Source organism: Perna viridis, chromosome 6, assembly GCF_037379345.1.
Source record: "Perna viridis isolate PV_CMFRI_1.1 ecotype Kerala chromosome 6, ASM3737934v1, whole genome shotgun sequence".
In the NCBI taxonomy this organism is placed as follows: domain Eukaryota; kingdom Metazoa; phylum Mollusca; class Bivalvia; order Mytilida; family Mytilidae; genus Perna; species Perna viridis.
This window is the reverse complement of record NC_142450.1, coordinates 29,416,355-29,433,715: the sequence shown is the minus strand read 5'-3', so window position 1 is coordinate 29,433,715 and position 17,361 is coordinate 29,416,355. Positions and strand designations below refer to the sequence as shown.

At 31.3% G+C, this 17,361-nt stretch overlaps 1 protein-coding gene across 6 annotated transcripts in view; it reads left to right on the top strand.

Moving 5' to 3' along the window:
* The window catches only part of LOC148614456 (potassium voltage-gated channel subfamily KQT member 1-like), an 81,740-nt gene that overhangs the window by 28,118 nt on the left and 36,261 nt on the right, over positions 1-17,361 (top strand). For 4 of the 6 annotated variants that reach the window (XM_088588537.1, XM_088588536.1, XM_088588538.1 and 1 more), the window contains 2 exons: positions 8,033-8,636; positions 11,933-12,413. In XM_088588537.1, coding sequence (XP_088444663.1) covers positions 12,007-12,413 — 407 coding nt within the window. In that variant the 5' untranslated portion in view covers positions 8,033-8,636; positions 11,933-12,006. Of the gene's footprint in view, positions 1-8,032; positions 8,637-11,264; positions 11,330-11,932; positions 12,414-17,361 lie in introns of all 6 variants that reach the window. The other 2 variants (XM_088588540.1, XM_088588542.1) reach the window with 2 other exon arrangements.

Sequence of the window (17,361 nt, the reverse complement as noted above, 5' to 3'; positions counted from 1 at the left end):
GTGCTGACAATAAAAACATTCTAATTCCATTCAAAATTCTTCTTTCAAAATGTTGTTTCATCGTTTGTAAATAATGTAGTTGTCAATTACATTAAAGCAAGCTGTTACAAGAAATGTATGCCTTGCGCTTTTCCAATACATTCTACCATAGTAAATCTGAAAAGTTGCTTACTTATTGTGTTGCCTAAGTGTCATTAGACAACTCTTTCATGTGCAGGGGCATCTTCAGTGTCTCCCAGACACTAAGATGTTTCTAGGATAGTCATACTTTGAGTGTTATTGGCTACACAATTGGAGTGTAGGGGCATTTATTTCTTTGTTTAGTTTACATTTAACTATTGCTTTAGAGATAAACAAATCCCAATACTTATCATTAGGTTCCATATTAATACTTTAAAATTTTATATAGCAGTTCATGCCTCTAAGGTTTAGAACTTCGTATACCTTGCTTTGTAATTTAGGAAAAGGGAATCAGGAATTTTTGGTTAATGAATGTTGCAACATATATTTTTAAGGGTCTTTTATGACTTGTTACATTTTGCTTACAATGCAACTCAGACTAAATAGCTTTTTGTCACTTAGCATCTGTTGGTCATCTAATATATTTGTCAGTCTGTTCAGTAGCAACTTAAAAGAACGTTTATATAGAGGCTTTTTTTTTGTGGAAATTGCATCACATCCGTATGAAATGTGTGACATATGTAGTAACTTATATGAAACATTTTTATGCCTATGGATTGATTTTGTGGTATTAAAAGTCACTGTGGTAAACTCCTAGTAAGGAGGTGATATATAAACCAGATGAAAATAGTTTATTATTTACAAAGTCAGAAATAATACAAATTGATGTGAGTGTACTTTATACAGCTGTCATACTGCAACCATACACTTCCTCAATGTGTTGGGACAAAATAAACTCAGGGGTGAATCGAAAAACTTTTGAAAGGAGGGTCCATTCTAAAAATTTACAAAAAGAGGAAGTTGTTCAGGATTTGTGCCAAACTTTTGTCCAAAAAAGAAAATTCCAAAAAAGGGGGATTTAAACTTCTTTAAACTTCTAAATGTACAGTATCAGCTGCTGTAGTACACTCATAAGGAGCAATGTATCAGGTATGCTCACAAGGAGCAATGTATCAGGTATGCTCACAAGGAGCAATGTATCAGGTATGCTCACAAGGAGCAATGTATCACATAGGTTCTAATACATCTAACTTGATTGGATTTCAGCTAGAGATGTTATATGTCTAGAAAACTTAAAGTGTGTCTAAATTCTTCATGGATGAACAGCATAACTGCCAAGTCGTCTGGTGTAGTGGCTTCTTCAAAATTATATGTTGTTAATTCAGTGTTTGAATTAACATCTGTAAACATGCCTTGGTGAAACTGAGTTAAAAATTGGTGCTGAATACAAAAAAATACCAATCATATATACTATAATAATTAAAGAATATTTTAAACTTTGACCTTGTTTTTTTTTTCAAAGTTCTCAGATCACAAATTCAATTTTAGACTTGTCTTTCAATGTTGCTCAACAAATCATTCACTAAGATATTGGCGACACTATTGAAGATTCTATAAATAATTTGACAGTCAATATCTGCTTTAGACAGCTGTTACCAGTGTTTATAAGGTTTATGGTGTAATATGATTGCTGTAGAAATCTAAATGGATAAACAATTATTGTCCAGGATATAAGTATTACACAGTTGATAATGTTTGTATAATTGGTAAACAATACAGTCCAGATGGCAAGGTAATATTAATGTGACAGTTTTGTTTGTATTTTTTTTTTGTAACACTATAATTAGAAACTTCACTTAGGCTTTCAGAAATATTGGAAAGATTAGGCTGTTTTGTGACTTTTTATTTTTATAGTACATGTGTCTTTTGATTTGTATGTTATGAGTTTTTCAGTTGAAGTTTGATTAATTACTGTTAATTAAAATCAGTTCTATTTAATATTTAATATTCTGTCATGTTGATCCCTTGTGAGCAGCAGATATTTTAGGTAAAAGGGGAATCGTGGAGTTGCAGAGAAGTTTTTATGTTATTTAATGATTAGATAATTGTGTATTAGTGAATTATTTTTATCACTTGATAGATGCTGCTCTATTATTATTGCAATGAAACATTTGATTAAAATTTAGGAGATTTTTTCAACTCGATTTTCTACAAGTCAAAGTATAAATATTTTACACAATGTATATATCTACACTATACTACAATAAATATTCACTATCTGCCTTGCATTGAGAATAAAAATGATAATATTTACCCTACCAATGCACCTGGTCCATGCTCCCAGTTTTTAGTGGAGTCCGAGTTGCTCATTTGCTTTTGTTACATTGTATGTATTATTTTTGTTATTTAATGTTCTTTGTTGTGTATCTATTTTCCATGTCTAGTCTTTGTCCCTGGATAACATTCTTTTGTTTTCTGCTAGAATCTTGGTTCCCTTGATTACTCTTTATAAGAATACATGTCTTATAGAGAAACTTGTTTCTTTTTAACCAAAAGCATATTTTCATATTTTACTTCCCATGAGCTGATTTAGTGAACCATTGTTTTTTTTTACCTTCTTGTGTCAGAATTCATTAATAAAGTACATTACTTGTTAGTGTGACTTTTAAAGGTTAGTTCAATATTATCAATAAGTTTGCGACCACTGGCTATTTCTGATTAAAATCTGCCAATTACTCCATTGTAAACAATCTACTACTCAGTACTGGAAATTAATTATTCAGTTTGATTGGTGATTGAACCATCTATGACATCTGTTTCAATATTTCAATGAAGTATGGTTGGTTATCTTAAATTATTTACATGTGAAGGACATTGAAAAATTAATTTCTACCTGGTAAGACCTTTTATTGTTTTAAGATGACATGTTATGAAGACATAAGTAACAGTCTTTATAAAAATCAGACTGGAGGTGGTTTGTGCATTTCAAAACTCCACCAAATTCAGCTTTATATCTTGTTCCTAAACCGTTATAGATCACATTACCAGTCTTAGTTTTTTATGTGAGGGTTGTTCTTTGGAGATAAAATTTATATAAATTGTACATAGAATAAGCACTTTGCAAGAGTTACTGTTCTTGATTTGGTTTGATTTGGTTGATTGTAGTGGGAGGTATAAGTGTAGTTTTTCTCGAAAATACAGATCTAAATACAGAAAGGACTATGGTCACCAAACAATACAGCATATGTAGATAAAAAATGCATCATCAGATTCATTACTTTTCACCATTAATCACCTTACCATAGGCAGTGCCTGAATTTTATATAGACTGGTACATAAATATTCAACTAAATTTGATTTCTTCAATTGAAAAAAAATTGAAATTCAGATGAGTCAATTATCTATGATTTTACATTAAATTACAATTAGCAATTATCAACTGTTGACTACTACATCAGTTATTGATCTCTCACTGACCAGTTAGTAATTGATAATCTATCTGTCACTGATCAGTTAGTAATTAATCATCTATTTGTGACTGATAAGTTAGTAATAAGTCTTTAATCTTTCACTGAGCAGTTAGTATTCAGTAATCGGTCTGTCACTGAGTAGATAGTAATCAGTCCTCTTTCTGTTATTGATCAGTTAGTAATTAGTCATCTATCTGTCACTGATCAGTTTGTAATCAGTCCGCTTTTTGTCATTGATCAGTGAGTAATCAGCCCTCTATCTGCCATTGATCAATTAGTAGTCAATCATCTTTCTATTACTGATCAATTAATAATCTGTCATCTATCTGTCACTGATCAGTTAGTAATGCATCATTGATCTGCTACTGATCAGTTAGTAATCAGTCATCTATCTATCACTGATCAGTTGGTAATCTGTCATTGGTCTATAAAATAGATGTACCATCTTATTGTCTTGTCTATGACAAAAGTCACAGAAGGCAAACCTAAGGTTTTTCTGGCATCAGCATCCAAGTAAGATTTTGTTCAATAACTGATTATGTCAGTACTTATGTTAAGTGTATAGTTGCATTGTCATCACTGCATTACACTTCCATATCTGTTCCATGTATATGCTCCGCAACCATTATGAGATATTGAATAGAAGGGACCATATCTGTCATAACATATCTGAATGAAAACAGTTCATTTTTTATTTGCATGCTTTTTAGTTGGATATATACTTAAAATCTATCTCTGAACTATTTCTATCAAACATTTGTCAATTAACTGCCTTGGAAATATCAAAATTTACTCATGCTCATGCTTTATGATGTATTTTGTGAAACAATAAAAATGAATGCCAAATTCATTGCCTGAAAATTCAATGAAGCCTTGAATTAAATGTTACAAAATACTGTTAACCTTTTTAAAACTACAAAAAATGATGTTGGAAATTGGATATTTCTATGTTATATTTTTCTATGGATCCACATTGGTACTAAAACATTATGTAATTCTATCTGAAGTATCGAACGATAATATTGGATTCATTTAATTGTTGTGAAATTTGGCAGTAAAGTAATATTCATCTTCTATAAAATTTGGTCTTTAAAAACCAAACTGTTCATTTGTAAATTTTAGCTTCATCAAATATTGATAGCTTGGAAAGGTCATTCTTCAATACTTAAAATGAAATAACGAATAAAGAGTAAAAATCAATGAGAATGAATGACTAGAACTCTTTCTTTTTTAAATTTATGCTTCCTTTTACATTATTGAAGCTTGCTTGGTAACATGCATCTACACTCATGGTTGATAAAACTCTGTCAATGATTTGATAAATGGTAAGAGTTAGTTCTTTTCTCATTAACTAGTTTTTACAGAGTTTGAGAATGAGGTTAGTCTTCAGTAGATTTTGAAGTTTATACATCATATACTGAAGTTACTGTTGCTTTATCATTAGGACATGGTATATAAATCTTGAATATTGAGTCTTATAGAATTGGAGACTATGCATGTCAAGAACACATACTGGTGAAGCAAATTAACATCAGATATGAGAGAGGATGGTACATTCATGTTCATTAATCAACTAATATAAGGCAGTAGTAAGAGGAAGAGGGTGAATTCTTAGACCTGAAAAACAAGAAAAGCCTGATTAGAGTGTATGACAATTTACTTTTGAAATAAAAGAAATGTATTAATATTTTTTTCTCCAGAATTCTTTTTTTTTAAGATCCTGCAGTCTTAGATTAATAGTTGTCTTTTGGTATAGTATTTCTGTTATGCTAGCTGGAAAGCCTTGTGACCTGACCACATGTCTTATGGGGTTTTAATTTCTGCATGAGTTCAGTCATTTCCACTTACATGCACTTAATTTTTTTCTGTAATATACAAGGAAAACAATACAATTTAAGTTCACTCAAACAGTAATAAATCAAGAAATAAATGTATTAAAAAATAGTGAACGCATGATGTATTGCTATACAATTTGCCTCATTGGGGATGTAAAAAAACTTGATTAGTAAATTGGTTTTAGGTATGAATAATTTATTACAAAAAAATATTATAAAATTCTTCTGTTCTATACAATTTTTTTCTCCGTTGAAATCTCAAAGCTTGAAGTGATCACTCGTAGTTCAATATGGACTTAAACAAAAGAATGTTTTTTTTTTAATTGTTAGAATTCTGTTATTTTAGCAAGTTTTTATCTGTCATTTTGTACATGTAGGCGAATGCATTTTTTTCCTTTTCAGTGGTTTTTATTTGGTTTTTAGTTTGTATTGCTTTATTGTTTGTAATACTGGTTCTGATATTATAAAATGTCATGGATTTTTTACTTCTGAATGGTTGCCAAGATTTTTAACTGGTCAAGTGTTTATTTACACATTAAAGCTACTTATTTGCTGACAAATATATGATGGTGCCACAGATCCAGACAAGTGTGGGACTTGTTTACTCCTATACAGATGCCATAGTTATTTGTTTTGTAGAACCTTATTACTTTTATTACAGTCTGAACATTTTAATTCCATTTACTAGATTAGGCATATTGTAATCTGAAACCTTTGAAATCTTAGTTCATTTTGGGAAAAAATAATCATATTGATTATAAGAAGTTTGGTATTGTTTTGTTGAAGCATGCTGAATGTTGCTCGTAATAAGTTTGGTATTGTTTTGTTGAAGCATGCTGAATGTTGCTCGTAAGAAGTTTGGTATTGTTTTGTTGAAGCATGCTGAATGTTGCTCGTAAGAAGTTTGGTATTGTTTTGTTGAAGCATGCTGAATGTTGCTCGTAAGAAGTTTGGTATTGTTTTGTTGAAGCATGCTGAATGTTGCTCGTTTTATACTTGAAGTTGCTTTGGTCCTTTGAGTTTTTATTCAAAACCATAGCCCATAATAGTCATTTATTTCACAAGAGGTTTTTACTACACTTTGATGTTTGATTTACTTAGAAATTCATTCCATATCATAACATTTCAGATACTGCACTTGATGATTTTTATGATTGTATTCCAAGCCTTAAATGGAATATCTACTTCCATTTGATTTTAGATCATCAGCAGGGTGAAACAGTGATTTAATTCTCACTTTTCAATTTTCAATTACTGGGGCTTCCATATACTGAGTCCAAGAGACAGTTACAGTGTCTACATGTACTCTCTATAAAAACAAATTGAATTCTCATTGTTGGTCAACTTTATATATTATTTCAAGAACTAATCAGTCAGACTTTATTCTCATTAATCACAATATCCTTCTAGGTTTAATAGGATCTCAAATTATGTAGGATCATCTGTCATTCTGTCATAAAATTATTATTTTTCTAATTGTGTTGAAATATAAAACAATTCAGTGCCAATGGGTTAGAGACAGATATCTGTGAATTACCTGAAGTTCAACATATCTTGATGGATCTGAAAATGATACCAACTATGTAGGATTTTATATAGTAAAATAATGATTTTTCTACAGTATGTTGGAACATGAAACTATTACAAAGAAAATGACATTTGAATAGAGTCATATATCTGAATTTCTGTTATCTTGGTTGATGATACCACCATCTGGACTAAGATAAGATGTCTCCATAGCTAAGTTTGTAGCAAGGTAACTATTTTAATGGTCCTGGATTGTGATAATAAATTGTGCATTGTTTAGATAGAAAACATGGAATCAATTCACCTTCAGTGATTGATACATACATTTTTGTGGTCAAGTTGAAGAGTATTGGTAAAGTCAATGTAGAGGTTACCATTTTCTTAATATTGTTTGCATCAGAAACATTACCTGGTTTTACATATATTGTACTCTACAAATGACGATGTGTTTTTAGGGAACAGTCTTAATGTGTAAGTTTCATAATAATTGCCATCAATGCAAAAAAGGCCTGCTTTAGTTGGATAGGGATCTAAGATTTTTAACTTACTTTGTGTTTGATTGGTCAAATTTGTTTTTTTTTAAATGAAAGTTTTCATTGCTACACGTCATTTTCTATTTCATTAACTCACCTGTCCATACACCAGGTGAGCTGTTGCAACCATTGTCGTGATCTTTGTCATTATCAATTTTTCAAACATCTTTTACCCTGAAACTACTGAATAGATGAGGGAAAAAAATTACATGGACCCATGAAATCTTGCATTTTTTACAAATTCTACCCCAAAAATGTCTTGCTTTGCTTAACCTTTAATTCTGCTATAAAGCCCCCTTACCTGAATTCCTGGATCCACCCATAACTAATTTTTAATTTATTGGAATCTTAAAATCATAAATATAGGTCTAACTGTGAAACTACAGTATGATCAATGGTATGTGTGCATCAGTAATATGCTCAGAATCTTGTTCATTTGTGACATCTGCACACTGGATGAAACCTTTCAACAAGAGCTATGACAAGGGTCAATATTCTACTTTCTGCAAATTCTGTAAATAAGAGTTTTAAGATTTTGTGACAGTTTAAGGCTTAAGCCTATCTTCTTTATCTAGAATTTCAGTTTCGATGCTTCTATCAAATTTGACTTAAATATGGAAGCCTTAGGAAATTTAACAGGAAGTTATATTCATTTTAACTCCTATTTAGTGTTTATGTCAAACAACTGTTCATTATTATTTTCTAGGTTAAGCATACATTGGAGACTACTTTTAGCTTAGTAGCTGCAGGACCAAAGTTCTACAGTTGATCCATCTCACATGTTCATCTTGCAGGCATTTGGATAATTTGGCACATAACAGCAAAACTTGGAACAGTACATGTACATGTCCCTTAGCTACCGTATCACTCTGGAGAGACAATATCTAAATCATACGACATGAGCATAAATCTGATCTAGCTAAGTCCTTTCATAACAAGTACATACATATTTTTTTCCATCAACTGTAAGCTGGAAGGATTATTTTAGGAAGAAAAATTTCTAGATATTGGCATTATTGTTATCCATTGTGATCCATTAAGTATCAGATTGAATGATTTTGTCCCGTCAGATAGACGAAGCCACACTATCTGTCATTTAGGAAACCGTTTTGACAATATTATAGATCTGTAACTTTCAGACGGAGACAAGTAATGTGATTTGTTAACTATGATGGACAAATGTTCTCACAATGCAGTGGGATAATGGACAAACATTGGGTTGTTTCTGCTCACTGTGAATGGATGGAAAAAAGTTTTGGTGTTACATTAGAAATATTCATTTTAAATGGATGGATTCCAATCAAGATAATGTAAGAGTTTTTTTAGGCTGTTGTACATACTATCTTATTAATTTTATTGAATAATTGGTTAAGTGGTATTAAGGTCCATGCAGTTTTTTTTTGTGAAACAAGACTTTTTTTTTTTAATATTTATAATTAAAAAGCACCTTTATATTTTTTTAATGAATCAGAATGAAAGGTTAACTATATTTTTAAAAATTACCAATCATAGAAATATGGACCGCTTATCAAAAGAAGGATGATAATCTAGACTTGGGGGGATAGGGAAAAGCAGCCCATTTTTCTTAAAAAGACCTACAATATAATTACGTTTAACTTTTATTTATCCCCTACTTTGGTGAAATTATAGTTGTATCTCCTTCACTTCCATTACTTTACATGTTAAAAAAGTTATTTTCTAAGTTTTACTGTGCATTCCAAGGTCATATGGCATTTTAAAGTTACATACCATTGCAAAGTTTGGAAAATTAAGTAAATTCATTGTACTAATGGTATGATGAACATAGAAGTTTTTCACATTTACTTGAATAAATTACACTGAAAATCCACATTTTAACCTTTTCTGCTAGCTGACATCATGGAGGCAAATAAACAATTCATAATCATACACTTATGTAGTAAATTACAAATATGATTTTAAAGTACACATTCTTAGCTTTACTTTGATTATTTTTAGTAAACATACACATGGATTATGCACATATAATGCATAGATATAGGTACATAGGGGGTGGTAGTTTAACTTTGAAGTGGTGAGACAAGTCATTTGCTAACTCAAAAATGATTTCGCAGATTTAATAAGCTTTTTCTATACTATGTTTTTCTTTACTGAAGGAAGCTCCTTCTCATCTGATTTTGTTGTTTTTTTGTTGTTTTTTTTTATATTTCATATTATATCATATATTTAGATAAGAATATACCATCTTCTTACATGCATAATAAGTGATTGTAATAAGTGATTGTTTAAACCCTATATTGTATACACTATATGACCTACCCTATATCACACCCCTGTACCTACATCCCATACACTACATCACACCCCTTTACCTACATCCCATACACTACATCACACCCCTATACCTACATCCCATACACTACATCACACCCCTATACCTACATCCCATACACTCTGACATACCCTATATTACACCTCTATACCTACATCCCATACACTATGACATACCCTATATCACACCCCTATACCTACATCCCATACACTATATCACACCCCTATACCTACATCCCATACACTATATGACATACACTATATCACACCCCTATACCTACATCCCATACACTATATGGCACCCCTACTTGAAACACTTTTGAGGTATAGCAATGATATAAATAAAGAACATGACATGTCAAAATCTGTATTACATGCCATACCAACCCTTGAACCATATCATCCCACCTACCATTTTCCCTTGGGGAGATGTAGGAGTAAGTGGGTTGATATGGAACATGACACAGATTTTGGCATGCAATATTCAGTATAGATAAAAATGTTATCTTGATATTTGACCCAATAGGTTAAAGCTTGCTATCTAAACAAATCTAACTCCATTTTTATTTTTTAAGTGCACAAAATGTCAATAAGTTGAGAATAACCTTGTCAAGTTGCAAAGTCTCTGTCTTTTGATGTCATTTAAACACTTAAGTAATGCTGAAACAATTTGCTATGAACTGCTGAGTGCAAATAGGCAATTACCCTGGCAATCTACAACTGTATGGACTCAACCACTTACTTGGCCTATTTTGTAATATAAAAACAATAGTAGAAGAACCCCATATAAATACTGAAAATAATATTTTTCTTTTTTACAATATGAATTCAATTCTACACAATTGTCTTGAGTTTTAACCATTATTTTACTCATTTTCTTTGTACATTACACTGTAATTTCAATTTTTCTGATTTTTATAAACCTCATTGTATCATGCCAGCATTTATTTTATAAATATTGCTGAATTTAACATTGCTCAGCTTGGCTGAAAATGCCATATTTCCTGTAGTGGGTATAAAGATTTAGGTTGAAGGCAGTTTTTATCAAATTCAGACTGGAAGTGGTTTATGCAGGTTCAAAAACCCACAGAATTCACTTTCATTTCTTATTAGAGTTCTTGCCCTTGAAAGGGAAAAAATGAACCAGGTGAGTGATTGAGGTTCTTGGGAGCCTTTGTTTTTAGAAGGTTAAAAATATTTAATTATGACTTTTCTTCATTCAATAATTTTTCTAAAATACCATTGTATCTCTTTACATTTGATGTCAATGCTGAACTCTGCTTGACTGTAGATGATGTTGATAATCCTGCAAGATAAGGAAGATATCTTTCTCTGATCTGTTTTCTATATAAACATTGACTTACCCTAATGCTCACATAACAGTAGATACTGCTAATTATTAAACCATATGCCTAATTGACTAATGAGATTTGAGGGTGAGAAAATGGGCTTTCACAGGATTTAGTAGATTATCAGAATATACATTAAAAATTTCTTTCCAAAACTTTTTCAAGAGAATCAAAAGTAGTTTACTGCAGCAACTTGATAAAGTTTTGAACTTTTTAAGGGAAGTGAAAATTTGCAGTAATTCAAGGCAAAAAAATCTACTATAACATATATATTTCTAGGTCACCAAGGTTATGTACTGGTATTACAAATATTCATACAGTATGAGGAAATAAGATATAAAAAAGTAAGGTCAAAGGCTGCAGTTTTTGTTATTATTCTGTTGATAAATCATGTTTTGATGTTCAATTCCATAATGTATACATATGTAAGGAAGGAATTAATTTGTGATTATTTTTTTCAAAAACCATTTTTGAGGAAAAATTCAACTTTAGGATTATAGCTGTATGATTTAATGATATCATATGATTTTTTTTATTTTAATCTTTAGACAATTGTTTTTTAAGCTTTGCTAGTTCAGTGTGATTCAATCTGCTTTTGACAGAAATTACATACTGCTCTTAATGAAGATTTAGTCATGGAATTTGGTCAAAATATGAAAACTGGAAGCTCAATTTGGCTTGTCAAATATGTAAGAAACTTGATCAAATTCAGATTTCATCTTTACTATTTATGATATAACTAAAGATGATTGGAATAAAAGACTCTTGTGAGATGTAGTCTATGATAAGGATATAAAGCAATATTTATATGCGACAAAAGTTATCCTGAGGAGTTATGCATTTGTCATAGTGCAGCTGTAATGCATATTGGATATTATGAAATGTGATGGATTCTGTTGTGAAATGCTAATTGCAATAACGAGTACACTATATGATTTCTATTGTAGGGGGGAAATGTACGCTGACATGATTTAGAAATGTACACAGATATAATTAGTACAATCAGCTGATCAAACAAACAATGTCTATTGTAATGGGAACCTCAAGTTCTCCCAGCCCTCTCTATGAGAAAAGGACAACACAGAATATTGAACTGGACGATATAAGCAAGTCGACAGGAAAGAACAATGATAAAGGGGATGGTGGTGTTGATCGACCTCTCTTGGATAAGGAAGCTTTGTTTATAAATGAAAACAAATGGGACGATAAGGATTTACAATTGGAAACTCCAAATTCTCCAGAAGATAACGAACCACAGGATTCAGCGTGGATGCAATTTAAACCAGTTATGAATCAAATGAACAAAGTGATTCAAGAGAAATATAGATACAAGCCAAAACCAGTGGCTAAGTTGTCTTTACAGAATAAAGTGTATAATTTTCTGGAGAGGCCAACAGGATGGAAATGTTTTATCTATCATTTTACAGTGTAAGTATTTTTTTTACCCACTATAGTCCTGTTACTGGATATCACTTACTGTCTGTCTGTCTGTCTGTAGCCATAAAAACATTGTTTAGATGCATTAGGTATTTCTCAAATAACTGTTGACATTTTAAAAGCTCTTTTGAAACCTCTACAGGAATAACATTTCAAGGTTTCATTGATAGATCATAGGTATGCTATCAATAAAATATCAAAACAAAAATTCATGTCCCTTTAAATACATATGTGGTTACATTAGAAACTGTGTATTGATCATGGAGATAGAAGATCCTGCAAGCAAGTTTTTCAAACAAATGCCTGACTCTTTAAGAGGCACTGGACAGGAGTATTTTTGCCAAACACTTGAATGGGATGGTGGTCAGAAACAAATACATGTATGTGTCTGTGTTCTTATCATATTTATAGACCCCACAAACTTAATTTTGTGGTTCTCATCCAACATTTATCTTAAATTTCTTATTAAATTTTAGTGGCTCAAAAATATGATGAGGCAGCCTTTTTTTCTTCATAGATCATATACAGATTATTTGTTGGTTGGGTGAGGTGCTTCTTTCGTTTTGTTTTTTTAATGTCAATCAGAATGAATAATGAGCCCCCTAAGTAGAAACAGGGGGCTGAGAACCTATTTGAATTTACTTCATGAGCCTTACGCATGTTTTTTGTTGTTGTTGTTCAACAGTTGTTGTTTATATTTTTTATGTATATTTTTAAATGATGTGACTTGATAATCGTCGTGCTCATGGAACAGTTCTGTGATATGTTACTGGTATAATGGACACATTCCTTGCGCTAAGTGTCCTTTTAAGCAAGAATCACGACAACACTTCAGCATCATGATGATGTCTGGGGTGTCTTAACCATTTCGTCTGCAAAATGTCATCATTGTCATAATTAAAAACAGATGGCTTAAATATGAATTCTCCAATTTGGCACAGATCCTGTACAGTAGTTAATTACAAGAAGTTGTAAATTTATATTAGATTAGGAAAGTACTCAATAAATACACCTAAGGTTAATGTGTATAGGTTTATAATACTTGAGGTAACTGCTCATGTAAAGTATATTTGTTTCTTGTTAAAATCTGTGAACACTATTTGGCAATTATTTTGGAAAAATGAAAGTGTTGGCTTGAAGTATTTTCAAATTCAATTAATTGCTAATTAGGTGGTTCTACTAAGTTATTTATGATGAATTTAATTCAGTCTTTAAGCTAACAGTAATATTTCCTATTTAAACCTAGCTTCTGTATTTCTTTAAACATATATCGTACTATAGGGTATACGTGACTATGCATGTCTTCCCTGTTCCCACCCCTTTTATAAACTGGTTCTGGTAAAATTTAGGCTTTGTCACCAAATTTACATTGAAAGAACTTTGCAAAATAGTTTTAGATGATTTTTTTTTCAGAAATTAGAAGTGCTTCCTCATTCAGACTGTAGTTCCAGTATGATAACTATATTTCATATACTGTGAAAGTACTATTATTCATGGGGTACCAATTTTCATGGTTTTTGTGGGTGAGCCAGACCACGAAATACGGTTCCCAATGAAAAGGAAATTCCAATTATTGTGTACACTGACAACCTCAAAACCACAAATTCAAGAATACACAAACTTGCATATTTTTGCTAATCCATGAAAATTGGTGTCCACAAATTAAAGTACTTTCATTGTATTTGGTCAGCTGAATTATCCATCTTGTTGTTATATTTGCCACTATTGTTTATCTCCATATCTGAGTACTTTTTATTTTAAAATATAATCTGTAAAACAATGAACTTTTTCTGCTTCAATGTTTTCTCTGTGAAATAAGGAAGTCATGATAATAAAGGTCACTTGAATATCAATCACTTCCATTCATCTTGAATCTTGAGAAAAAAGCATTAAAGCAACTTGTTAAAATAAACATTCCAATTGTTTCTATAAACATCGAGTAAGAAAAACAAATATGATATCTTTTTTTGGCCTTTGTCCTGTAAATAAGTAGACAGATTCCCAAAACACATGTAAATACTAATTCACAGATGCTTCACATAGCACAGCAGCAGCATGGCATATTAAAAAATAGTGTGTTGTTAAATGGACTGATACGTTGCTGTTATTGGTTGGAACTTTCTTTGTCTTTATACTTTCATTTTCATGGCAAGTCTTTTTCTTCTTCGTTTCAGTCAATTTTACACTTGACAAAAAACAAACACTCAACCAAAAAATATTGATGCATTTAAAACACAAAAAAAATGATGATCCACTTAACATGCTTAATGAAGTAAAATCATTTTACAAAGAAAAGTTTTAACTAAATCACACCAATTCTACATGTAGACTTTAATACATGTACATGTTGTATTGCTCTCAGGAGAATATATCTTGCTGTTTTCACCAGACCCCTTTACCATTCCATAATGACATACTTAGTCATGGTATATGTCACTGATGACTGAGACATGATAATAAGTTTTCTCTCCCCTATTGTCCATTTCTAATAATAACCAATTGTTTTTGCCATGAACTCTGGCTGAGAGTCTGGCAAACATCTTACACTGCTCTGAAAGGGGTGTACTCAGCATGATTTTTGTGCTTTTCCAATTTTGAAGGTAGAGACATGGACTAGGAATTTTTTTCCAGGTCATAATAAAACTTGTCTTGTATTATAATTGTATTAGTTTTAGAATTTAAGTAGTCTAACATTCAAATTATTTAAAACATTTTTTATAGATTGGAGAATTCAGTGAATAATAAAGGGGAAGATTTAAGACATGATACACTATGTTGGTTCTTCAGCTTTCATATATCAGTAAAAGTTCCTGAGATTTGTGGCCCGTTATAAATGAAATTATGTCGTGTAATATCAGATTTTTTTCTAAGCTCTTTGCCATTGTAGGCTTGGAGTAGAAAACTGATCATAAAGGAAACAACAAATATGTTGAAAATTTTGTATTTTTTTCCAATTGTTAACTCAGCTAGACTTTGAATTTTTTTCCTGTGTCACAAACACAATGATACAACAATTTGAGATCATGAAACTGTGATATTGTTTGATTTTGTATTCATTTTCAGGAAATAGAAAACCTGTCATATTATTGTTTAATGGGTGCATCTTATGTTATACATGTATCCATGATTTTTTTACTCATTTTCAAGAATGCTCCTTCCTGTTAGATTTGTGAAGAAAATAAAACCAGTGGGAACCAAAAAGTCTGGGGCAAACTGCAATTTTGGAATCTGAAAGATTTTGGTATTATTAAATTTTTCTAAGGTAACCACGCCAAGGTAAAATCAAGGCAACATAATAACTACAATTTATCATATACATCCAACTGTTCAGATATATGTAGTAATGTGTCACAGTGTTTATACACATGATCAATGTAACATATGTGATAGTCCTAGTACTTATGTAATGCAGTGTTGTATCATCGTATGTCAGAATTAGGCACCTGATGATATGCATGGACTTTGGGGAAAATATGGAACAAAATGACATTAATTCATTCAGATTTCTGATAAATCATATGGTTAGCTTATTGGAGAGTACTTGTCATTAGAAATTTTTAAAAGAGTAATCAAGAGGACCAAGGTTGTAGCGGAAATCAAAAGAATGTAGTCCAGGGACAAAGACCAGACAGGGTAAACAGACACACACAACAAAGAACATGAAATAACTAAAATAATAGATACAAAGTAATTAAAGTAAATGAGCAACTCAGCTCCACTAAAAACTGGGAGCATGGACCAGGTGTATCAATGGGGTAAGTGTCCTTTGCTTTTTTAGCTGGAAACACTCGTCGAGTTGCTCATAAAAAGTCAGTCCAGGATAGATGAAAGAGGAAAGGAAAACTATGACACGTTGAAAAAATCAGTTTTCATGGTTCAGTTGGATACACAGTAACAATCCATAATTTCATGATAAGCATAAAAAAGAAGGCAACGATTTGGGATTTCTATTTATTGGACGATTATGATTTCATGAAAAACAAATCAAGTATCCCAATACTTCCGTATTTGAGGGATTGGCTGTGCCTAAACAAATCAAGTATCCCAATACTTCCGTATTTGAGGGATTGGCTGTCAGGCACAGAGCCCATTGCCTTCAATCTGTTTCTACTCTTTTCCACAGTTGTGGTGATAAATGATAATAGAAAGGGGTTCCAACCCATAAAACTCTCCCCAAGCACTGACTTGTCTGACTCAAATCCCATACATAATTAGGCCAACCTTACTCTTACATGTGCATGTTCTTATTAACAAATGTTACTTTGTGATTGAATCAAATACAATACCAGTTGTGAATGTCTTTGTATACCTAACTAGGGAAAATTGATATTAACCGTAAATTATGTCATCTTCAAAAGAATATTTTAAGGGTATTGTGAACTGTAATAGATTTGTAAGTTTGACCACATGTGTAACTTATTCCTCAATTTTTCTATTAATGGCTTGGGAGTATTATAAAATGTTGTTTTTTCATCCTTTTGAACTTGGTAATGAGTGTTGTAAAATAGCTAGATCCAAATTACACATGCAACATCTTGGATTTTGTAGGACATGATTTGACGACAGCTTAATGTTAGTATTTGTTTCTTAATAGGGGAACTTCAAAGAAGTTTTTGGAAATCATGCAGATCAATACTTTTTTCTAGACAAAATGTTAACAAAATTATTCTAAACTTCATCAGTAGCAAAAATGCATGTCTTTTAAATATGACAACAAAGCAGAATATATTTCCTATGTGTTCAGAAATCTAGTTCTAGAATATATATCAGGGATGAGTATTACTTAGGACAGTTATTATAAAATAAAAGATAGGAAAAAAGTCTACCTTTTTATGGACAATAAGGCTGTAATATATCTAATAAATTCTATATTATATTTGTGACTTGGAGAAGTATTAAAAATATAAATCAATTAAGTCTCAAACAAGGTCTTCCTTTT